The sequence below is a fragment of the Ambystoma mexicanum genome, chromosome 6p (genome assembly GCF_040938575.1).
Source record: "Ambystoma mexicanum isolate Mex_15411 chromosome 6p, UKY_AmexF1_1, whole genome shotgun sequence".
NCBI lineage: Eukaryota > Metazoa > Chordata > Amphibia > Caudata > Ambystomatidae > Ambystoma > Ambystoma mexicanum.
Genome location: NC_090935.1, coordinates 1,262,857,861 through 1,262,883,650, shown reverse-complemented (window position 1 = coordinate 1,262,883,650; position 25,790 = coordinate 1,262,857,861). Strand labels below are relative to the sequence as shown.

The following is a 25,790-nucleotide window of genomic DNA, read 5'->3' as shown; positions in this document are numbered from 1 at the left end:
GGTTTCGTTGATTTCTTCATAAAGAAAGCGAATAACTTAGTCTCTCAAGGGCAAGAACATGGGTGTCACAATGAGCAAAGTTGCACAGCTCCTCCCATCCCTTCCCTCTGCAAACTGACAAAGTCTGATGCAAACTGGATGCAGAGACCTGCAACCGCTTGCTCTTAGCGCTCGTTGCAAAAGTGGGTCACAGCTTCATGAGAAACATCCAGCTTAACGTCACCGGCTCAGTGCGGTTCAGACAGAACCCTGAAAAGACGCAATAACCTTTTAATCAAATAAATACTAATCTATAAGCAAATAAAACACGCAACGTTCAGGATTACAACAAAGCTGCTTACTGCATTTCAGAAACTCGTTGGGAGGACGGGGGGGGTCTAGGCTATGGACATGCCTCCCTTTCTGTCCCCACCCGTTCCTTTATTGCGAGCACAACAGTATGTTCTTCGTAGCTACCATGGCCAGAGATAAACCATGTATTTTTAATTATTGGTGATTTGGTACGCGTCTACTCGGGGGAGTCGCTTTGTGGTGCCTCCAAAGCACAGATAAAGGTTAACAGGAAAATATTTCTTTCACAATATTTGGAAGACATTCGAATTGGGAAATTTGCTAAATTGTAAAAAATGAATCAATTTTTTTTCCCGGCGCTAGTGCATTCACGTTCTCCCTGTAGCTGGAATTTACTCGTTTAGTTGTTTGGCTTCAGGTGGACCGAATTACTGCACTGTGTAATGCCAGTCAGTCCAATAAGAGGGTTCCTAATTTCTTAGATTATCCTGAACATTCTCTCCTCTTGCAGCAATACATCCGGCACAGCCACTTGGCTTCAAAGTCACCAGACCCATGAAAAAAGTAACTGGGGCTGCCTTTGCTGCCTCCTAATCCCCACCACCCACCCTTCGCTCGACTCCCACCCTGACACAGCCCTCTAACCTTAATCTCCCTATCGCCAACACACCGGATGAGGTCACCAGACAAGTCTGATTTATGAAGGCTTCATCCAAACAGGTGGACCCCTGCCGCTCCAAAACCACTGAAGACAATATTGACTCCCTCAACCGAGCCTTGCCTGATCTCTGCAATCTCTCCTTTTACACTGGAGCTCCCCGCCCTGTCACCTCCCCCCCCACAACCCTGAAGCACTCCCTTGTGCACCCTCAGCTCAAAAAGCCCTCTGCTGACCCCACCACTCTGGCAAACTACCTCCCTATCTACATCACTCCTTTCTTGGCCAAACTCCTGGAGAAACTGGCCATGTCTCAGCTGACCCTCCACACTGAATCTAATGGTTGCTTCCACGACCATCAATCTGGAGCATCCAGAGGCATGGAAACTACTCTTCTGAACACCCGTGAAGACCGGCTCTCAAATCTTGACGCACACAGCCGCTAAATCCCCATTCTCCTTGGCCTCTCCTCTGCTTCGACACAGTCAACAACAACATCCTGATGGCACATCTCTGGGACACCATGGGAATCACAGGTCAGGCTCTAGCATGGTTAACCTCCTTCCTCTCCGATCGACCATCCCAGGTGGAACTCGAACTGCTGACATACTAAACAACAGTAGCATGGACTTCCTTGCCGTAACAGAAACCTGGCTCCATGAGGCAGCAGGACCCTCACTGATGTTAGCCATACCTGACAACTACCAGATCCATAGAGTAGACAGGCCCAATGCTAAAGGCGGTGGCCTAGCAATCATCGCGAAAACCACTTTGCCTACCAGACTCACCACCTCACACCCCTGTGCTTCCTGCGAAGTACTCTCAGCAAAAATGCAACTCTCTAATAACCGCACGCTAACCATTCACTTGATCTACAGGCCCCCAGGTCCCCTGGGAACCTTTGAAGATGACCTTACTACCCTCATAGCAAACAATACCCAAAATCATTCGCAAACGCTGCTGCTGGGCGACTTTAACATCGGCTTCAATGAGCCAGACAATAAAAATGCCCTCTCTATAACAGCTATCCTAAATGACCAAGGCCTTACCCAAAAAGTTCTCTCCCCCACACATGCTAAAGGCAGAACCCTTGACTGGGTATCAGAACTCAACTGCAACATAGTCATCACTGCCATCACCCCTCAACTATGGACTGACCACTTTCTAATAAATTTCACTGCCACACTTGACCTCCCCAGCCCTAAAACTATCAAAATGATACCACCACTCCCTACCAGAAGTAAAAAAGATATTACTACAGAAAAACTCATCCCCCTCCTTCTGCCCACTATTAACGGTCTGAAGGACAACACTGACCCAGACACACTAGTAGACACCATAAACAAAGCTATGTCTCACGCACTAGACACCATTGCACCTGCAAAACTACGCAAAGCGAAGCAAGAAGCCCACCTCAATGCCTGGTTCACCCCCCAGCTTAAGGACCTTAGAAAGCAGAAACGAAAACTCCAAACTATCTGGCGTAATTCGCCCACCAACGACAACAAAGCGAAGCTAACCCAAGTTACAAAACATTACAAGTCAGAAATTATCAACACTAAAAAAAACGTATTCAGTGACAGAATTACCAATGCCAAATCGAATACCAAGGAACTTTTTGCCATCCTCCGGGAAATGGAATCCCCTATCCAACCAACTGACACGGTCCCAAAGGACAAGATATGGTGCACTAATATACAGAATGCCCTATCAAACAAAATCTCCACCCTCCAACTTAAAATAATGAATAAAAAAGATACCCTCTCTCCTACTGATCAACAAGTGCCTCTAGTAACTGAACCTATTACTATCCCCCCTTTTAGCTTTAAACCCATCTCCATCATCGACACTGAAAAGGCTATCCTCTCACTGAAGCCCTCCAACTGTAAGGGCGACAGCTGCCCAGCTCAAATAATAAAGGACGCTGCCAGAGACTTAGCCCCTTTCATCTCGAAGCTTATCAACTCATCCTTCAAATCTAACACAGTGCCAGCCAAATAAAAAGAATCCTGGGTCCTCCCCCTTCTCAAAAAACAAACCCTCGATCCATCTATCCCGACTAACTATAGGCCTATCACCACGGTACCCTTCCTACTAAAAATTATCGACAGAGTAGCCTATCTCCAAATTCAAGAGTACCTAGAAGCTAATCATCTACTAGGCTCGCGCCAATCGGGCTTCCGCCCTCTCCATGGCACGGAAACAGCCCTGATAGATCTTAAAACTAAAATGGAGGAATTTAAGGATAATGGGAAAACAGCGCTGCTACTTTTACTGGACTTGTCAGCAGCTTTTGATCTGGTGGATCATGCAGTCTTATGCAACCACCTCAAGCTGGCTGCCAACTTCACAGGAGATGCTATAGCATGGGTCCAATCCTTTCTAGCCAACCGGACCATGAGAGTGTTCTCCTCTTCCACCTGTGCCGATCCCATCCAAATCACATGTGGAGTCCCACAGGGCTCCTGTGTCTCACCCACTATGTACAACATCTTCACCAAGCCATTGTTTGACAAGTTGGACAGACTGGGCGTCACCTACACTAATTACGCAGATGACACCCAGATCCTCATACCCCTTTTGGGCAACTATGAAGTGGACTTGGCTATGGTGAATAAAATTTACATCCTCATTCAAGCATGGATGGCCACACATGGCCTCTGCCTGAACGACGATAAAACTGAAATCCTGCTCCTCGGTTCAGACCACAACTTATCCAAACTCACCCCGGACTATGCCTCATTTAACATCGATAACAATACTATTAAGGTTATGCGCGAGGTCAAAACGTTAGGTTTTTACCTCGACTCAGCTCTCACCCTCAAAAAGCAAGTGAACTCCCTCGCCTCCTCAACCACTTACACGTGTAAACTCATCCGTGCCGCCAGACCCTTCCTGTCCAGTGCCAGCTGCCTCACCTTGGCCAATGTCCTTGTCATGTCCAGACTGGACTATTGCAACGCCTTATACTCAGGTGCTAACAAGTCGGTCACTGACAAACTCCAGAGATTACAAAATAACGCTCTTAGAGCTGCTCTGAACATCCCACGCAGAGAACATATCTCCAAACACCGGACAGAAGCCCACTGGCTAAAGATAAAGGACAGAATCCTCCTTAAAACAATTTCCCTCACTTCTAAATGCCTCAACAATCAAGCACCCCCCTACCTAGCGCAAAGAATCAATTGGAGACCCTCTAACCGACTGACAAGATCTGCCAACACCTTCCTACTGGAAGTCCCTAGATTCAAACTTACCACAGCGGGCGGAGCGAGCTTCCCAGTTAGAGCTGCACAATCATGGAACACACTCCCATCCGACCTTAGATGCCCTTTACCTTACACAAGATTCAGATCCTACGCTCTCAAATGGCTGCACAACAACGACATGCAACGATCCTCATCCTAGCGGAAACGTTACAACCTGTTAAAATGTTATTCTTATGCGCTTAACCCTTGTTATTCTATATGCATTGTATCACCTGTTGTAAGCGACCACTGCTTTTCTGTAATAGCCTGTGTCAGGCATTGTAACTAAGTTTCGAGTCCTCTTGTATTGCTGCGCCCAGATGCCCACGGGCTTGGAGCGCATTACCAAATAAACAAACAAACCCTTTCTCTTGACTATCACTCTCAACCTGTGGTGTTCTCCAGGGATCCAATCTATCCCCCTGGTTATTCAACGTCTATATGGCTGCCCTGGCATGTATGATTGCCACCTTCACCTCTAACTTCCAGTGCTACACAGATGACATGCAACCATCTTTCAGGCTACCCTCAGCCGCCGCTTCCTCCTCTTCGCTCATATCTGAATGCCTGTCCACTATTCAGTCTCGGTGTACTGCAAACGACCTCTGTCTCAACGCCACTAAGAGTGAGATTGTTTGCATTGGGACCCCCTGGTCCCGCTGTCCCACTCTCGCTTTGGACGGCCTGCCTTGGCCCTGCGGCCGCACCCACCTTCGAAGCAAGAAACCTGGGGGTCAGCGGTGACTTCACACTCCTCCTCTCACATTTCAGACATCTCTATGAAAATATAAACTATCAGCTTCACCTCCTCACGGGTACTCTACCCTTTCTCACTTTCCCCCAGAGGCTCACGGTCTCCAGAGCTCTGGTTCTCTCGAGGCTGGACTATTGCAACAGCCTCTTCCTCAAACTCCCTTCTGCCCTGCACCCTCTGCAACTCATCCAGAACAGAACTGCAAGACTTATTCTTGGCCTCAAGCTCAGGGACGGCATCTCCTCAGCGCTAAAATCCCTCCACTGGTTCCCCTTAGGTGCAAGGATCCAATTCAACACCCTTTGCATTGTTCACAAGGCTTTCTGGGGCCTGGGACCTACCTACAATGCTGCCTACCTAAATACTGTCCCTCACAAGCCCTCTACTCATCTACCTCCAACCTTCTTCGAGTGAGTCGGTTCTCCAAGCAGAGATTTGGAGGGAGAGACTTATCCTCAGGAGGTGCCTCCCTCTGGAATAGCCCTCCTGCTGCCCTCCGTCTTGAGCCAGATCTCCTTAAATTCCGAAACGCCTCAAAATGTTCCTCTTCTCTTCCTCATCTCTCCCTCTAACCTGCTAACCCTGTTCCGTTTCCCCTCTCTCCCTCCTCTTCCTTACAGCACGCTGCCTGGCCATCGGGTGTACCTCAGCAGTCTCACTGGTCCCCGGCACCGTTGCCAGTCCTCTTTCGCACTTGCGTCAGGGCCCTACACCACACTCCCACTCAATGCACTTGAGAAGTGTACCATAGAGAGTGGCTCTCTCTGCACTTGACCCAGTCCTAACCGACCGGGTGCACTGGACCCTCCCTCCTCCCTCTGTGCACTTGCTCGATCCGTACGCACCACGCCTGAAGATCGTATGTCTGCTCTCCCTTGTCTCCACCCCTTAATTGCACTTAAAACTACAGAATCGCCGCCGGGCCCATTTGCTATCTCCCAAACTGTTAAATGTATTTTTTTACTCACCTACTCTGCCTGTGCATACTATTATCGCCTCAGAATTTCAAGGGCTCTGAGTGACTGTTTTCCCCCTTATTCCCACTCTCCTTGAGCACTTTCAAACACTTGCCTGTGTATAGGTGCTATATAAATAAGCAATACCATTCCAAGGTCTTCAAATGTTTATGTAACATGCAGTGGTGAGCAATGGTTCCTCTGTCCTGTGAAAGCTCAGCATTCTTGTGGTATGGATGGAAAGAGTGAACAGTATAGCCGGAAGACTTGAATGACCAGTGCACATGGTGATTGCAAGTTCAAAGGCTGGGGCTCAATTTATTTCTGCACGTGGCCCTACACAAAATCTGGTGGACACTGCATATTGATTTGAAGGTGAAAACAGGCTGCAGCCGTCTGCACTCTTGATATACTATGAATTTGATGCGGTTGGCAAATCCACAGGTGTCGGTGCCAAAGCAATGCTAGCTTGTACTTGATTAGGAAAAGGGAGGTAAGGGGAAAATACGATAAAGGAGCCTAACTATTGTAGGGCTGTTCCGGGTCACAGAGCTCGGTTAAAACGCATCTAAATGTCTTTTAGCATGGAATGGGTTAAAGGAGGTTTGGTCGAATGATGTCAAAGTCATTTCTGAAAACAATTGGAGAGATATTTTAAAAGTAAGCTTGAGTTTAGGTGTGCATATGAGTTTGCGTTTAATTCTACAGAAAATGATTGGAAGAGTATACTGGACGGAAGTTAAAATGTTCAAATTGAAATGGACATTGGATGAGCTGTGTTGGAGCTGTGATACTGGGGAGAGGTACTCTAATGCCTTAGCATCTAAAAAAAGCAACGAAAAAAAAAGCATCTGATGCCTTTCTTTTATGGGCCCTCCCACCCCCAAACACCTTTTTTTACCCCTTAAAACTCATAATTAAAATAAAACCTTCACCTTTGAAAAAAATGTATTAGATGCTTTTTTTAATGCTTTGGCATTGAATGTTTTGTATTCGATGCAATGACTAGATAACACTATTTTACATTTACTATGGGAATGCCCGAGAGTACAAACATTTTGGAAGGATGTGGTTGATAGAATTGATTTAATTTTTGGAATAGAGTTACAAAGATCTGCAACAAACAATCTTCCTTTCACAAAGAAATGTGTGGGAACTAGGAGGCGCACTTTCTTGATTGATAGGGCTGTAATGATAGCGATTAAGCTGATCCTCAGGATTTGGAAGACGAGGAAGAAACCTGATATTGAAGACTGGTTGATGGAACTACAGGTTCTATCGAAATATGATGAGTGCTCAATGGTTAATAAGGGTAAAGAAGAGGAATACTCATTATGGGGACCGTTTGAGGCCCTTTATGACTGATAAGACTGCAAAGGGCTGGTAAGGTAATGAGAGAATCTTAGTTTGCTCTTTTTTTTCTCTTTTCTTCTTCCCCCATTCTTGTTTTTTGTGTGTTAGTGAGTACATTTGGTGGCGATGATGTTTATGTTTCACGTAAAATGGTTATATTAATGTAATACATAATGTAAGATGTTCATGAATTTAAATGTTAAGGCTTATTGTAAAAAATTTTTGTATATGTGAAATTGTTATGGTTTACTGAAAATCTCAAGTATAGATGTCCTCATTGGGTACATCCCAAGAAGGACAGAATCCGCCCTGAAACGTAGTCCAGGAGTTGATGGCTCAAGGAGAGATTGATGCCAATGCTTCTAGGAGTTGGGCAGTGAAATGCAGGTTGGGGGCAGGGGGGTGGGCGGGGGAGTAGTGCCAGAAAGGTGAGTTTTGATGGGTCTGATTTTTTCTTTTGTTGCAGCAACATATTTAGGGACTTGCTACAAAAGGGGTTTGTGCCAATGTATCAGTTTGGTCCGCACTGGACTAGGTGGGAGATTGCTGAATGAATTTAGCAATTTTTTGCATAGTCCCTCAATCCTAGGGTACAGTTCTGAGAATTTGTAGAAGATGGGCGCCTCTGAAAATATTACTTCGGCCATCAGATTTTGCATCGTCTGGAAAACGCTGTCAAATCGGCCTCCTCCCGACGTAGATCATGTGATCCCACTGTATATTCTTGAATATTGTTTTGCTGCTCATGTGTATATTTGCTGTTCCAATCTCGGGACAAATGCCAACAAAAAGTTGATCTGAGCTTTCAGGTAAGCAAAACCAGGAAGATGATGCATATTTCATGCATTGTAATAAACACCAATGGAAAACCTCATATTTGCCCTGAATGAACCGCTGGGGTGGGGACATGCGTTACCCAAGCTAGAACACTCCTGTAGCTCCAGGCAGAGGCAGTGTAAACCCTTCTTAAAACACTCTTTTGCTGACCATTAGCACAGGTTATGCTCAAAAGCATAACTGCGGCATATGCACAAAAATAATTCATACAATTGAGAGTTCAACTAAAACCCAAAATACTTCTTACAGAAAGAAACATTAAAGCTGTGGAAGGATCATAAAATGGAGAAAAAAAAACAGCAAATTATTTTAAGGTAGTCAAAGGGAGCAACCATTATCATTCAAGCAAACTGACTCGCGTGTGTCTGCATGTATTTAACATATTCCAGTGTCTATGCAGCCTCTTATACTGGGACCAGAAAGTAAAAGGTAAGTTGAGTCGCGAGTGGTTCAAGTGAACTGGATGCGTGAGGGGGGGAAGGGGGAATCGTGGACATGTGGAAGAACGTACCTTGTGTTTTACAAGACTTCCTGCGCGCCGAGAGTGGTCAAAAGGTCACAGCCTAAGACACGTCAGGACAAAGCCCTCAGTCACTCCAGCCATGAAAGCCACCACTTGGGCCCAATGCACCGCACAAGTGCCGGGACACATGCAATTGATTGACTGATTGTGTATAGGCGCTATACAAATAAACAATCAATGTGTTTCAAAGCGCTTCAAGGAGGGAGGGAACATGGGAGAAAAACAAATGACATTCTTTCAAGTCCTTGATACAATTCAGAATGTGAAATAACTATCGTAATAGGCCTGGCGACATTTCTGATAGTGCAAGTGCTGAAACAATTAGGGAGGGTTTGGGGAGGGAAGGAAAAATGGGAACAAAACAGGCAGGAACATTACTATGTCTGAAGACAATTGATGTAGTGCATGAGTATAACGAGGAAAGGGAGAGTAAGGTGAGGGGGAAAAGGGGAGGGACAAACAAATGACTATCCTGTAAGGTCTGGTGACAGGCATAGATCAGGAAGGGGAAAAGGTGGGGAGTAGACAAGGAGGGCAGGGGGGACAGACAAGGTCCTAACAAAGGTTGAGAGACAAGTGGTAGGACTCGGTGCCAATGGCTAAAAGGACAGAGGGAGGGTGGCTGCGAAGACAGGCAGTTAGGGTAGTCCGGAAGGCAGGAGGGGCAAGTGTGGGGAGGAGGGGAAGCGGAAGGAAGATAACAGAGGAGAAGAAGAGCAGGAAGAGGGGGTGGGAGGAGGACATGAGCCATCAGACATGTTTAGAAGAGTAAACATGATAGGTAAAAGGGTACAGAGGAGTGGGGGGGGCGGGCGAGAACAATACAAGGAGAAGTGGAGGAACAACACAGGGCAATCAGAGGGGGTGTGGGAGTATAGCGGGAACAACATAGGGCTTCGGGGGTGAGAAAAGCGGGAACAACACGTGGCAATTGGGGGAGATCAGCGGGAAAAACATGGGTCAAAAAGGGTGGGTGGGGGGACAGCGGGAACATCACTGGTACACACTTGCAGGGGGCAGCGGGTACATGTAGACACTGGCAGGGGGGACAAGGAGACACTGGCAGGGGGGACAAGGAGACACTGGCAGGGGGAGAGGGGACATGGACACTGGCAGGGGTGGCTAGTGGCGTACCGTGGTGGACAGGGGTAGACAGGGCCTTTGTCGTGGGCCTTAGTAGTTGCAGCCGGCTCCCGCCTCCCGGTTGCAGAAATTGGCCCATAAGGACCAAGGCAACCAATGGGAGGAGGGGGAGCAGGCAGGCCAAAGTTGTAGTAAGCAAGGTGGCCATGATGGAAGGGGCCGGAGCAATACGGCCAACATAGCCCCAGACACAGAAAAATGAGTAAAACCCAGCAATTGGGCACATTCACAACATAATTTTCAGGATAATTCAGTCTGCACCCTGCATGAGGCGGATGGCACAATTTAGAGGCTCAGACTCACAAAAGTCAGCACAACGTGCGTTCGAGCCGATTCCAAATGTGCTTACCCCAACAGCCGGTGTTAGTAGGCAAGAGGAGGGATGAAACATCGAGGACAGGAAGGCTCCGTCAGGCTGAGCGTTGATGCAGGCAGAAGAAATGTGATGAGGGTCAGATCTTGGACAGCAGATTACGGCTGCTCATGATGCCTCAGTGAGTGCGGGTCATGGGCCAATGCCCACCCAGGGTTCCATAGCATAAGATTTGCTGTGTTTAAGACACAGCCCTTTGGTCTTATTTTGAAAGGACTCCAATGGCTACATATGGCGCTTTATTATGGGGGATTTTTAATGTGTCAGAGCTGCAGATTTTGGAAAATGTTTTCATTAAAATACTGCTTTATTTGCCCAGGTTGGTTGTAAAAGATGGTGCTCACCTAGAACTGGGGATCAATTACCCGGCTGAGGACCGGTTTGTACAGCCAATCTACCACTGGTTCTATGTATGGAGTAAACCAAATGCTGAATTAACGCCTTTATTCAGGCAATACTGGACAAAAGGGGATCGTATCCCCATGGCTGCATCATGTAAAAGCTTACCTGGGAAAAATAAATGCCATGGAATACTTTAATGCTCCAACCAGTTTGGATCGTATTGCTGTAGGCCAACTGAAAGTCTGCTAATATTTCTGACATACGTGAAGCTACTGAAATAATGGAACCCTCTAACTGGAAACATACGATTATTGCATCTCCTTCCATACAAAAATGTGTGTTATGGGCCAACAATCCCTCAGAGGAATATTGTAACAAAAAGGAAGATCCAATTGTTTGCCACTCAGATCGATAATGGCAATCTGGCAATTCAAACCCTTGGAAAAAACGTGCTCATTATGCTCAGCACAGGAAGATGATTTGGTACATGTTCTGTGTTTTGGTCAAACCCACTCGGCCATACGCACAAGAGCTCAGAAGCAGATTCATGGAGAAACAGAATCTTCCCAATGTCGACCTGCGCTGACGTTTTTACTACAGGCAGACTCTCCCAGGATTGGATGGTCTGCGGTCATATCTGCGACAAGCATGGTATAGGAGGAATACTATATCTGCACTTTCTTAATTTTATTGCGTTTTAAGTATCACTGTTTTGTATTCTTCTCATGTAAATTGTGGAAGTACATTTCTGATGCTTGTGGATCTGCTTAGAATCACATGCTGTGCATATATTCCGACATTTAGTGGTAATCCCAGAGTAGTGCATCTTTTTTTCAAAGCTCGAAAGGGACGTCCGACAAACGCAATTCAACAGCTAGTGTACCTTGTAACGGAAGCACGTATCACTCCTTCGAGCCCCCTCCACCCCCGGCACTGTTCTCTACCTGTAAATATCAGCACTTCCTTACACTGCAAGAAAAGTGGGTTTCAAATTTGACACTTGGGACAATCTGGTCAAAGTCCCAGTCCTAGCTACTGGCCACACTGGTCCCTATAAGCAGCTCAGCAGTGTTGACCAATCCAAATTGGAGTTTCAATTGGGGCATTCCAAGTCTCACTTCTTTGCCTAGGCCTTCTCTCTGGTACAATGTCCACTGCAATAGATGTGGTTCACGCATAGGTTATTAATTCTTCTGGATGACTTCTAGCAAAGGGAATAGGCTTACAAACTAGCCTCCCGCATAACGATACACATTTGCACGCTTCACACACGACTTGCTGAGAAAGGCAAACTTTCTTTAAGCTCCAAAATCTGAGAAAGGGTTATCACAATTCAGATTCACGACCTTTGTATAGCTTTACTTGTATGGTAAAAAGTAAGTCTATACTGGCTGCCACCATATAGTCAGAAACATGCAGGTAGAGTTTTCTGTGTGGCTTCCCTCAACACTCGTGGAACGATCCCTCCTCCGCAGTACGTGGGATGCCAGAGAAATAGGCTCCATTTTAATTTCCTTCACTGTCATTTTCGATTGGGACTGCCTTCACGAAATCCCATTTGCTTAGGAGTATAGTTCCATAAATATAAAAGCACGTAAAGGGCCTCACAACCGCTGCCATAGGTGTCAATAACCCCTTGCTTGAGGGCTGTAAAATGGTAATGCCAACCAGAATCAACTGTGGACTGCTATAATGCGGTACAACCTGCAGAAACGGTAAAATTGCTAAAATAGAGCCATAAACAGCGTCATAGGTGCTCAAGTGCAGAACACAGTTTGCCCAGCCAATATCATGACACTCACCGGCACATGCCAAATGGTGCCCCCACCCCCCCCCCTTTTTTTTTTTTACACCAAGTCCAACTCTGCCATTCAGCTTCTCAGTGCCAACTCATTTCAGGTGCAACTACAGGAACGTTTCACAACCATTACAACAGGAACAATGAGGGCTCAGCTGAAAGAGCCCTTAGCAGAGAAAGAAATTAGGGTTTCGAAAAGCAAAGCATTTTAGGGTTGAGACTTGCCAGATGGCGTCCATTGCGCTCCCCTTAGTTTCAGAATTGGAAGCCATTTGTGATTAGGATTTAAACCAGGCCCAACAAAGCACGCATACATGTGATTGTGTGGTACATATTCAAAAGCAACATTTTAAATAAGGTGGCAGCTTACCTTCAGTGGGTTGATCCTAGAGTCCATTCTGCCCTCTTCTATTTCTGCGATTTCCTGCCGGATGCTAATCATTGCGTCGCAGAATCTGTCCAGCTCTGCCTTGTCTTCAGACTCGGTTGGCTCAATCATAAGCGTGCCAGCAACTGGCCAGGACATTGTAGGAGCGTGGAATCCTGACAATATAGAGCATTACAAGAATATAGATGTAGATTAAAAGCTAATTTAACTATGTGTATCACAAACTCCCTGCAATCTTTACATGACTCGGCCGACCCCAACAAGACATCGGCTTGCACAATATAAAATAAATTAAAAAAGACAAATGTCGCAATGGACCATTTCAAAAGTCAGGAGGGGGCGAAATTTGCATCTGCTAATGTTTTCATACTGAACAAACCCTTTATTTAAACACGCCTACTTAAAATAAAGTCGCTACATTACATTGACAACCTTCCTTTGAAATGGAAGCAGTGTCAAATGTAATAGTTTGGGCTGTTGGATGGTGAAAATGTGGAGGAGAAAGCAGAAGGGGTGGATGAAAGTATACGAAGGGGAGGATTGGGGGAGGCTTTGTGAATGAATGATTATAAAGACAGATTAAGGGTATGGTACTGGAACGATGCATGAAAGATTCTGTAGGCGGGAGAAAATATTTAACATATGAATGCTTAAGTGCGATGCAGATGAATGGATTATTAGAGCATGTAGCAATGATGAATTGGTGTGATGGGCAAATTAGAATGCGGCAACGGGTGAATGAGCCTGCGAGAGGACAGCAGTGTGAAGCCCACAGAAAGGTTGCGTCATGGGATTCCATTGATTACCATGTAGAGGCCAGGAAATTAAGTGTGTGCAACAGCGTGAAACGAGAGTAACGGCACAGGTGCCAAAAATATATGGCAGCAATCCCACTCAAAAGAATCACTTCCATGGTGTTACACCAACACATGTAGGCATTGCCACTGTAAATCTGTGATGTTGATTGCAGAATATATAGCATTTCCACTGTAAACCAATGTGAGGTTGTGGCAATTTTTTTTTTTTTTTTTTTTTTTTTTTTAATTGCGTTATAGTTCAAAAGTACTTTTCACAAAATATAAACAGAAACAAAACAGTTAGGTAAAAAGACACTCATTAACTAATAGAATAATGGCAACAATAAATTGGTTGCCAAAATACAATATAAATTATTAGAATTGCATAAACTAATTATAAAATACAATAATTAGAAAATTACAGCAAGCAAACAGAACACACCGCACCGATTTACAATATAGACAATACTGAGTAGGTCTAAATCTCATTCAGTTCATGAACTAAGACAAAAGGTAACCAAAATAAGAACATCGTTACTTCATGACAAAGAAACAAAATACAATTATTATTCTGTTAGTAACTTCACATTTTCGTCAAACTGCCTGAGGCGCAGATTCGCCACCTTCCAAATCTGGGTTACTGGAATTATTAAACTCCTATTCCACCCTGCTAAGCATCTCAGCCAAAAACTTTCACTGGCAATGTAGGTCAGATCATATTCGTATTTTTCAAAATATTTCTCATAGAGCTCATATTCTTGCAACAAGTAAGCACATGTCTTGTGGTTTCCTTCTCATTTTTGTTAAAACACAATCTGCACATTCTCCTTTCCTCCGGGATATTTAGCCATGCCCCCCGTACTCCCAGAACATTGAGTCGGTTTAACCTCATGTCCAAGAATATTTTCCGATTTGCCTTAGAGAGCATTAGCTTTAGATAAAAAACAGATTTTTTTTTATACAGGAATGGTAATTTTGCAAATGAGCCCAATGAGTTAAATTCAGCAACCCTATCATTGCTGTGGGCCCAATCCAACTTTTCCAACGAGTTTTTCAGGGCCTTCAATACCACCCCCTCACCATAATCCCATTTTGGGACAAAGGCGATTCTTTTGAATATATCCTGGATTTTTTTCTGGAAGGTATTCAGGGCCCCCATATTTCCTCCCTTCAAACCTCATGTAGTATATGCAGTAGTGAGCCTTGATGTGCATACCTTATTTTAATATATAACTTTGCTCTATTAAAGTCAATTTGGGTAGATAGAGAGATCAGCCCCATTTCTAACCGAATGGCCTGGATAGGTGTATAATTAGAGAGAGCTAATATTCTCCTCCATATCACGCCATATGTCACGTCCGCCCATTCAGACCAGTCAGAAAAAGAGGCTTCGAAAGCATACAAAAACATTGCAACCAACGTTTGCTGATAAATGTTAATAATTCCCAATAGACTAAGTCCGCTGTTTTCTTAGAAAGCTCATAACTGCTGCTAAGGTTGCCATTATCTTGGTTTGTTTGCTCTTTTGGTCTAGTGGGTTCATTTTCTTTCTTTCGCCACATATTTCCTGGCCCAAATATTTATAACTTAACTTTCCTCATCGATCCCAATGAACACAGTATGGTGTTTTTTTTTTTTACAGCAGTGTGAACCAAAGGTCATAAATTGTGTTTTTTTCCAAATTGATGTTAAGGCCGTTCGTTTCTGCGTTTTTGCACAGGGATGCTTCACTATTACAAATGCCCACGCAAGTATTGCCCATGATTATGATATCATCTGCATAGCAGATCCACCCCACCTTATGTGGGCCAATTTTGGGGAAGGCATTCATTTTATCTTTAAAGATATAACAAAATCAGACATGAACAAATTGGAGAAAGTGGGCGCTAGCGCACATCCCTGTCTTACGCCATTAAAGTCATAAATGAGTTTGGATAGAGTACCTCAATTATCTAGGCGTATCCTGGCCTTGCTGTCATCATACATCATACAAAAATACAACAAATTTGCCGGCATACCACAAGCTTTAAGTTTCATCCAAAGTCGCCCCCGCTCAGCCGAGTCAAAAGCGGAGGTGAAATCAACGAAAAGTACATATAGTGGTAGATTTTTATCTTGGTTAGCCTGTTCTATTAATGCATTTAGTATGAAGATATTATCTACCGTTGCACATGCTTTCCTAAAACCGGTTTGAACTTTATCTAAGATGTTTTCCCTAGCAATCCACTTCTTGATTTCCTGTAGGATCATGGTACAAAAAATCTTGTTAGGCACATCAGTGAGGGCTATTAACCTTTAGTTCTCGGGGAGATTATGTGAGCCACTCTTAAAGATAGGTATGATATTAGAGGTCTTCCAGGAGTTTGGCATCCTCCCAGTATCAATAACTCTTTGGAACAATATTGATAAAATATCCGCCCAAATTTCCAGATTTTCTTTTAGAAAAATATTGCATAGGCCATCAGGTCCCGGGGCTCGAGAACTCTAACTTCTTGATTGTTAACACAATGTCTTCCCTACATATGGTCATGTTAGCTATGGGACATATCAAGCTGTAGAGATTCACCTTAAAAAAAAATAAAATTGTTAGGAAGTTTACCCAAGTGTGGCTGTCGATGGGGATTAGAAGCTCTGGGTTACCAGCATTATTAATGTTTCTAAAGCAGGCCAGAACTTCCTAGAGTCCCCTTCATTTAGCAGCCGGACCATAGATTGCCAGGTAGCATCCCTCTCTGATGTCCGCTAGAATTTAATTGCATTATACTACTTATTCCGAATCTCCCTTCTACCTTTTTGGCATGCTTCAGAACTTAGACAAAGCTTATTGCATTGTCTCAGATTTCTTTGCATCTCCCTTTTCATATCCCTTATGTTTTTATCGAACAGTCTGTTGTTACTAACATCATTCTTTAAGGGACAGACATTACTTTGGATTGGCATCAGATCAGAGCGATGATTAGAAATCCAAGCTACTATATTGTCCATCGAAGCATGGAGAAACTGTTCTGCATCAATTGTTTCACACCACCTTTTAGCTTTGGCCAAGTTAGTGTCAGACCATCCAATTCTAGAGCCATTACTACAGCTGTATATTTCACCTACAGCATCTATCACAGGAGGTGCAATATACAGTTCAAGTCTGCTTTGTAGGAGATAATGATCGCTAAAAGGTATTGCTCAAAGTTTCAAAGCTTTTAGTCTGGCCAAATAGCTTATCACTTAAACATATATAGTCAAGTGTAGATGTATAGGCGTTGTTAGTCCATGTTACAGTGTTAGGGGATTTGTCGTATCTGCCCTAATTCATTTTCACTGATTAATGTTCTCCAAATTGCTGCTTTCATTAGTATGCCTGTTTCATCAGTTAGTAAATTAGAATCGAGGTCACTTCCAAGTTTAATATTCATTTCTCCCTCTACCATAGTTTGATTGACCAGAAGATCAAATATAGTCTGTTGTATCAAGAAAGTTTGGTCCAGTCCAGGGGTGAAGGAGGAGGGGGGAGGGGTCATATTAATCAGCAAGATTTTACAATTATTGGGCATATGAACTACCACCATCAACACATTAGAATTAGTTGGAAACAGTATACATTCTTGAGAATTTAATCTATTGGAGACTAAAATGGTAAGGCCGCCAAAGGGGCGACTCTTATCTCCGTTTTTTCCAACATTATGATACGCTTTGAAACCATCAAACACAGCACCCTTCAATAGCCATGTTTCCTGCAAGAGGACAGATAATGCATCTTTTAATAAATTCAAAGAGCCATTTTCAGCAAAAAGGTGAGAATGGCCCCTCATATTCCAGGATACAATAGTAGAATCCAATCATTCTCCATTAGATACTGGAGGCAAAAAGGAGCATAGCCATTCCCAATGTGATTTGTTTATGTCATTGCCCTTTTTTGCTTCCTTTGGCTGTTGGACATTTATGGCAATTTTGATAAACACAGATTTACTACCATGGCATCCTGCCTCATTCTATTTAGCGTCCAGAAGATAACCACTACTCCTCAGTTCTTCCTTATATTCTCTCACAAGACTTACCACTGCCTCAGAGTAGCAGTGGATGCAACTAAAGTTGCCTTTACAGGGCTCCACAAATTTAGAGTCCCCGCTTTTCACTATTCTTAATTGCAATTGCCTATGTAGGGCTTCTAGCAACACTCTTCTATTAATGACAGTGGTATTTATTTTATTTGTACAGGAGATGGTGAAATCTTTTTTGTGAAGAGGCCCATTTGAGGAATTCACAATCTTGGTAGACCTACCGGACTTCATCTCAGATTTTCCAGTGGTTGCCCAGTTATCTTGAGTCATCTTAGAGAATTTCACCTTTGATTTTGTGATGGGCAGTGATATATCTGTCGAATCTGCCACACTGTAGCTACTGCTCGCAAATGAAACATCCGCGTCATCGGTAGAGCTATCACTACTACCCTCACTCACGATTTCCTCTGCTTGCGCATTAGCCTGTTTAATGGAGCTAATTTTTGTCTTATCAGCTTCAATCACCCATGATGTAAGGGTGGCCTTTTTTTCACCGCTCATTTTTTCCGCGCGCTTTCTTGCATTTCTGGCCGCCCTCTCTTTTTGTGCGATTCTTCTTTACTACTTTGATACACTTCCCTTGTCTACCAACGTGATCCCATCCTTTTCCATATTTTGTAATTCTTTGAATCTCTTGCGTTTCTCTCTTCTCGACAGAGGGCCACCGTTCCCACTCTCACACACCGCCAGTATTTCAACCAAGGTGGATTCTAAGTTGACTTAGAACTGCACATTCGTCGTCAGTATTGAGAGGCAGATGCATGCTGCAGGAAAAGGTGGGTTTATTGATAAGGGCATGTGGAGACAAGGGATGTTGCTCCCAGCCAACCGACCAAGTGGCTTGAGCCGCGCGTTCCAACCACCCATGGCTCAAGCACAGTACAGAACACACCCAGAAAAGATGCTTCATACTTTAGGTTTTCTAGCCTTCCTGGAACGGACTTTAGGGCTGCAAATACCATGAGTCCTTAGCTCTGAGACCTGTGGTAGTGGGTTACTGGAGATATTTGCCTTCACGAGTCTGTGGTTCAGGGTCGAGACTATTTACAGGCAGACTTCCTGCTGTGCTGCATCGGGCTTTTGATTCTTGAACCAACCCCAGGAAATCTTCATTGGGGTCTCCAGTGGTCCTCCCTAATGTAGTTTGCTGCAAAATACCCATCTGTGGCTTAGAACTTAAGCTTAACTGCCTTTTCCCGATAAATTGAAGAATGCTCATCGACTTTCACCTATTGATTTCTAGAAGAAAATCCTACTCACCTGAAACTCTTCTTAAGTGATTCTGGGGGTACTTAGCTGCCCCTGGAAATTGTTCTCCCATTCAGTTTGGCTGCAGTGAAGTTTAGGCCAAAGACCAGCATTTTAGTTCTTCCCTGTGGTTTTTAAAAGTTTTTTAGAGTGATGACTTCTACTTCTGTAAATGTTTTACGCACACCAACTACTTCTGGTAACACCAACTATTACCCATGCCCCCTCCACTGGTGAATGCAGCTTAAATACATGTTATCTTCTGTTGATCTCTGGCATGGTTTCAGAATGGTTTTCAGTCCTCTAGAACCACGGACTAATAACACACACTTGTATTCTCTTAAATACCAGGTCCTAGACTTCTAGAAAATTGGGACATTGTTAGTGTTGGCATTGGGATCCTCAATTACTACTTTAATGTTTGGTTTCACTCTACAAGCGGAAGGCAGAAATGCCGGAGAAACCAGGAGGGAGGGAATGAGGTCACATAGGAGGAAGCATATTTTTGTAGGTAGTGCCATGGCTGGAGTGACAGGAGCATTTATCCAATCAGGGTAATACCCGACGGGGTCTTGCAACAGTCAGCCAAACTACTTCACCTACTTACAGTAATTTGAAAGGCCATATACACAGCAACTCTTTGGCAAAGTTGGTTGTGCCAACTTTCAGCCAAAACTAAAATTGGTGTTTGACCCAATTCCTTTCAGAGTGATTTAGGTTTTCAGGAAATAGGTTGCTTTATCTAGAAACCAACACAGTAAGGCTTGGACCACAACCCTGACAATGCAAGCAAATAAACCCAAACTGACCGAAACCATTTAAAAAAGAAGATCCTACGGGTACCAATTTATGGCAATGACATCAATTAATGTCGAACAAGATAGCATAATTAGTACACAACACTCGGGTAATCAATGTGAAATAATGAAGCAGTGCAAGTATCCTAATACTTAAGGTTTAAAGTGCATTTCTCAGAATGCACTGTATATTTCACAGCAATTACTGCAAGCATACCTATGGCATTTATTTACATTTGATAGCATAGAAGCGAGTCATTATTACTGCACTTAGGAAAATAAACATGGAAATTGAAACCTCGCAAAAACAGGATGTCTCAACATACGATATCCCTATGCCTGTCAATTTCATCTACATTTCCAGGCATCTTTTATTTATTTATTTTTTAAGTATGCCTGATAGCTTACCATAATCCTGCAGACGCTTGGCAACATCAACAGCTTCGATATTGGCACTTTTTTTGAAGGGTCTTGTATCCAAAATAAACTCATGTGCTACATAGCCTGAAATCAAACATGAATAGGAAACATTATAGGGGCCATACATACAATTTGATTCAATAAGCTGAACTAAATGTAATATATTCACTAGGCACAGATGTTAATTGCATACAAAAAAATGGGCATTTGTCACTCCAACTTGGAAGAGCTCAAGTGAGAGCAAAATAGTGTAAAATTAGCTTGGTCAGGTCAACCTTGTGCACGTTCAGGGAATGCTTTTAAAAGAAGGGATTTATGAAGAATCCCATGGTATTGTCACTGCTCCCATAGGAGGAACCCCTTTCCATGCGTCTAGGGAGGTTAGGCTGCTAACCGATAGTCCCCCTGGGAAACCCTCCATGGGACCAGTGATGATTGCCTTGGGAGTACACAGTATTCACCCTCCCATTTCTGCCCCCTCTTATTCGCCTCAGTCCCCCACACCACTATGTGTCCCTGTTAAGGACTACATTCATTCAGGCAGTACTGGGATGAGGAAGAGTTCTGAGTATACACAGTCACTGACACAAAGATCAAGCAAGGAGGCAAAAGCCTGCCACAGATCCAACATATGTAGTACAGTCTATTGGAGGCAGCCCCAGCGAAATCCAAGGGAGGATTGAGTGCCTTGTCGAGCCAGCCCTGGAGGGGCAAGGAACTAGACAGCCCCATGGCGAGAGAACTAAAGAGAGCGGAACGAAGCATGATCATGGAGGAACCAGTCGCACCGGTATCCCCATGGAACGGGGCCTTCTTTGAGAACAAAGAAAGAAGAACCACAACTGGTGAAGCCAAAGCACAGAGAAGGCACGCAGGCGAGGACACGAGAAAGCCTACTGCTGCAGAGCCGCTGAACACTAAATCAGACCAGAAGCCCCGCTCCAATCCGGACAGAATAGGGACCGCGACTGCATTTCCCAAAAGGTAGGGAAAGGGCCGGGCCGGCTGGTGGGACACCGAGGGGGCCAAATATATTAAAGCAACACCAATCACCCCAGAGCCTGAAAGTGGTACTGTGAGAATCCTGAAAGTGTCTCACCTGCTAGTCCATGGGGATCTGTCATCCAAGTGGCCAGGACATGGCCATCGCTTTTGGATCCAGTTCCTGGGGGTGGATCATTGTGGGAGGGTCACCTGGATGGAGAGGTCTTCAGGGAGTGGAAGGGGGACACTGGACGGCGAGACGCGATATCCCCTTCCCTGTAATGCCTTTACCCCATCATGCCCGGTAGGATATGTAGGGTCTCAACTCCCACCCCTTTTTCCAACACAAACACTTTCTCATAGACAACTCATTGAGGGAAAACTGACAAACACCCGAGCCGTATACCTGATATGTCCCACTACAATGGTCAGGCAGGGTGAGGCAATTACTGATCATTACACACACCTAAGTTTCATCACACTTCCAGACATGGATAAAAAGACAGAGCACGAAAACACACTGAGCAAGGCAAAGCACACAAGGAAGAAGCAGTTCCAAGATGGCAGTTTAATACAAGGCGGAAGACAAGACCAAGAGGATTGCAAGGAGGGAAATACCCTTGATCTTTTCACAGACAAACAGCATCTTTCATGCACCTGCAAAAGTAGGAAACGTCAGACCTGGAATTAAAGCTAGAATCCTGCATTGCGTGTTGATGTACCCGGGGCTCTCCCGTGTCGATTGTCAAGGCAAGGAGGCGCGCTTGCCGCCGTGGTACTGTCCTTGGTTCCTACCAGTGAAGTCAGCACAGCCGGTGAGTTGGGGAGACTGATACCAGACCGGTCTGTGTGGAAACCAATGTTGCCAGCGGCAACATTGTATGAAGATAGTGGTCCGGCATCACATGGGTGCTCATTTGAAAGTCTCTATTTGGTATCCAACCAAAAGGGTGCGAAAGCTAAAAGAGAATTGTGAAATCGAAGTGGTCCTGCAATGGGTCAAGCCAAACCCTGTGCCCATTTGAAAGTCTTTGATACTTGATGTAAAATTCACTGAGGACGACTAATTGTGCAGAAGGGTTCTGAGCCTGGCAGAGGGGGACCGGGGTGAACCGCGAGTCACCCGAAAAGGAAGAACCTACGAACATTGTGCGATAAAGCAAAAGTTGAAAGACAGGCTCGAGCCGGCAGAGGGAAGCCTGGGTGGAACTGTATGCTAATAGAATCTGAGCCAGTTGAGGGGGATCCGGGGTTGATAATGAATCACTCGATGTGCATGCTTGTGAAAATGTAGAAGGGAAAAGAACTTGTCTATTTCGTTGCATCAGGCCCTTTGAGTGAAGAGACTTTTGTGAAGCAAGGAGACTTGCGCTCCGGAGGCCCAGATGCTGATGAGTGAACTGGAACCTCGTGCTGACCAAGCCAGACACACTGCTATGCTCGAGAGAACCGCCTTATCCCGTGCTAAAAACATGGGAAAGGGAGGCCATCGGCCTGAAAACCTGACATCATTTTGAACAGTTTTTCATAATAATATTTCCCACACTATTGGTATTTAGAGGTAAGAATTGGCAATATGTTTTTAGTGTAGGCCCTTTTATTTTGACAAAGACACCACTAGGACTGCGTTATTTCTGGTCGTAGCTTGCGCCCATCTGTGGATTTAGGTTTAGATAGGCGCTTATCCTTTTTTCCCTTTAAGTTCAATAAACCTCCTTGAACTTGTGTCTTACTGTTGATGCCGTGGTTTCCTTACAGTAGTGAAAGAACTGTGAAAGCTATAACGAATTTTGTGAAATATCGTATGCGGAACAGCACCTGGCAGGAGAGTACACCAGGTCTGTTCAACTGGACATGCGCGATGCAGAGGTCCCACAGAAACCGAATACCATGGTCTGGGATCCACATGAAGTTAGGGCAGCCCAGAAGAACAGTGACCCATATGAAGGCGGGCAAAGCCACAAAAGCAATACAGAGGGGTAAATGATCCTCATAAGCAGAAGGAAGCAGTCAAGTGGTTGGGCCCTGTACAAGTCTGGGAGATACTGTCATGCCTACCCCCGGGCATCAGGATCAAGGCCCTCAGCTCCGGGAGCAGGCATCCAGACATTTGTTTAAACCTCAGCAGCCCTGGCTAGGGGCTGTCTGGGTTCAGTCCTGGCGCCAGGCTCATCATAGAAATCAGTCCTGGCGCCATAGGCGCCAGGCTCATAGACTTTACTTACCTGATGCAGACCATGCTGCAAAAGAGTCCAAGCCTACATGAGGCCTGGATGGGACTATTTTGTTACAGGGACTATTTTTTACTCGGACGTGGCTCTAGGGAACTTCTTAACTGGAACTACTTTGGAGGCTATTTAAACCACACCCGAACAGCAGCACATGCTTCGCGTTATTCTGCATCCAGCAGCGTGACGCTCACCGTGCCTGCAACCAGCATCCAGTCTTCTGCCACGCCCGCGTGCCTGCAGCCAGCATCCAGTCTTCTGCCACGCCCGCCTCGAATCCGGAGCTCCTAGAATAAAGAAGGACAAGGTTAGAAAACGAACTTATTTCAAATTCCTCACCTAATTCCAGAACCATTTCATCTCCGGACCTGGAAAGTACATCAGTCCTGCACGTGTTGCTTCGCCAGCTCCAGCACGGCGCCATACTCGCCAGTTCTCAGAGCATCTTTCGATCCGGCACTGTCTCCATCATTTCTTCGCCGTAATCCGGCACCTAGGGGACACAAGAAAAAACAAGGTGAGCCAAGGGAATCAACAAATACAACCTCTTACCACCATAGACTTACCCGATTTACTTCCGTATTATTCCATAACTCTCCACATTTTCATATGCCGCATCTGTAAAGAGGGAGAAAAACAACACGTTAACGCATGCAATAGTTACCGGACAGCGTTGGGTAACACAGACTCTTACCTGAACGCCAGCAGCAGCTACGAGACCTTCTTCTCACGAACTCAGTTGCAACTTAAGGAAGGAAGGGGACAAGAGTGAACATCGAGCACATTGAACTCTTTGAACTTGATACTTACCAATCCCGCCAGGGACTTCAGAGTCAATACTTACCGGAACTCTCCCAACGCCCTCAAACCAGTGAAGTAACTGGTATCTACGCACCCCTGTAAGACACGCAGGATGGAGAGCTCATATTTTTACGAACATAAGGTGAGGTTACTAAGGGGATATCGGAGGTGATTAGTGGGGGAGAGCGAGAACAGTTGGGAGGCCATCACTAAAACCCACAGGTGGTTAATCCCTGTCTCCACTTGCAGGAAAATACTTCTTCGGGTTCAGCAGACAAGACTAGGCGGGCCAGTCCAGACAGTCATCTCTGCACTACGCATCACGTTGAAGGAGACCGCAGCTGTCCGGGTCCGACCGACACCCCTGTGGGGTCCAGGTGAGCGTAACAGATACTGAGGTCATATAAAGAGGGCTGTAACCCCCATAGAAGAGAAGCAAGCAGCAGATGTCGGGGGATCCCAAAACAACCCAGAGGGGTCTAGGACTCACATAAGAGAAAGAAAAGGGCAAGAAGTCAAATCAAGGGGTAGATGCCCATTGCTAAGAGCAGAGACACTTTTTTGAATTCCAAGCAGAGACACTTTTTTGAATTCCAAAGTCTGGTCAAGTCCGGCAGGATAGCAAACCAGACTGGATGCTACATTGGGGAATAGTCCCCCAACTTTCCTCCCACCACCGGTATGTGAGAACTGTGTTATGATGGAAATCGGATCTACAATAAAGTCTGGCATGAGAGTACACTAGACTTGATAGTATGTTTTGTTTAAACAGGAGAATAGGATATAGGAAGTCTATGGTCAAGTCTGGCAGGATTGTGAACCAGACTTGATGCTACATTAGTTAATTGTGGAAAGATCAGGGGGGGTCGGGGGGGAAGAGACTCCCCCTGATATTTGAGGTGAAAGGAAGATCTACAGTTCGGTCTCGCAGGATAGTGAACCACACTTGACAGTACGTTATGATTCTTTTGTATAGCGCCTTATATACCATTGGTATGATCTCAAAGTGCTGTGGGTTGAACGCCCTTGGGGACCACAGTCCAGGTCATTGGAAAGAGCAGGGTAGGATATAGTGCTTGGGTGCACTTGGTATCTGTGCAGCCAGAGCGGTTTGCATGGGGTTGGCTGCATTCTAATGCTAGGTGCAGTGGTTGTTAGAGATCAGTGTAATGTGTGCAGCAATCTAGGAGGTCACCAAGTCTGCATTCTGGCTAGCGTGAAGCCTGTGTAAGAGATGTGTGCAGCTAGGCCAATTTCTTCGGGGTGTATAACTGTTTTAACAGATTGTTGAGGTGTTCAATAAATAGTGTAGGTATGTGTGCAGCTAGGCTGAAATTGATCGGGGGATACGGGTGTTCTATTGTTTGTTGGTGTAAAGTGGAGAGTGAGCATATTGGTAAAAATGAGTGTCCAATTACCTGTATGAGGCCCCGGTTCCAGGTTGCTTTCAGAGCGCGATGAGCAGGCTATCTATATCCCGATGGTTTGTGGTAGTGGATTTCTGAGAAAAATACTCTGGCTGGTGTAGGGTATGTTGTGTTAGCCCGGTTGGATGGTCCTTTGCCAGAGGTTCTGTTGTAGGAGTCATAGGGCCCATTTTTCGGGTCCCTAGTCATAGTTTATGGCGGGAGGCTGCGTAGTTCCTGACATGTTAGTAGTAGTTTGTAGTTGTCACATGAAACTCCAGAGTCCAGCCAGGCATAGTCGCTATTGTGCCTCTGGTGCAAGTTATTGGCCTTATTCCCAAGTAGGCCGGGGTTGCCTCATCTAATCATATACCCCCTTGTGCGCCTAATAGG

General features: G+C 45.0%; 1 protein-coding gene across 1 annotated transcript in view; it reads right to left on the bottom strand.

Moving 5' to 3' along the window:
* The window catches only part of GLDC (glycine decarboxylase), a 472,733-nt gene that overhangs the window by 15,938 nt on the left and 431,005 nt on the right, over positions 1-25,790 (bottom strand). Inside the window, exons 22-23 of the mRNA XM_069625925.1 lie at positions 19,967-20,062; positions 12,647-12,819 (exon numbers count right to left, since the gene is read on the bottom strand). Coding sequence (XP_069482026.1) covers positions 12,647-12,819; positions 19,967-20,062 — 269 coding nt within the window. The remainder of the gene's footprint in view (positions 1-12,646; positions 12,820-19,966; positions 20,063-25,790) is intronic.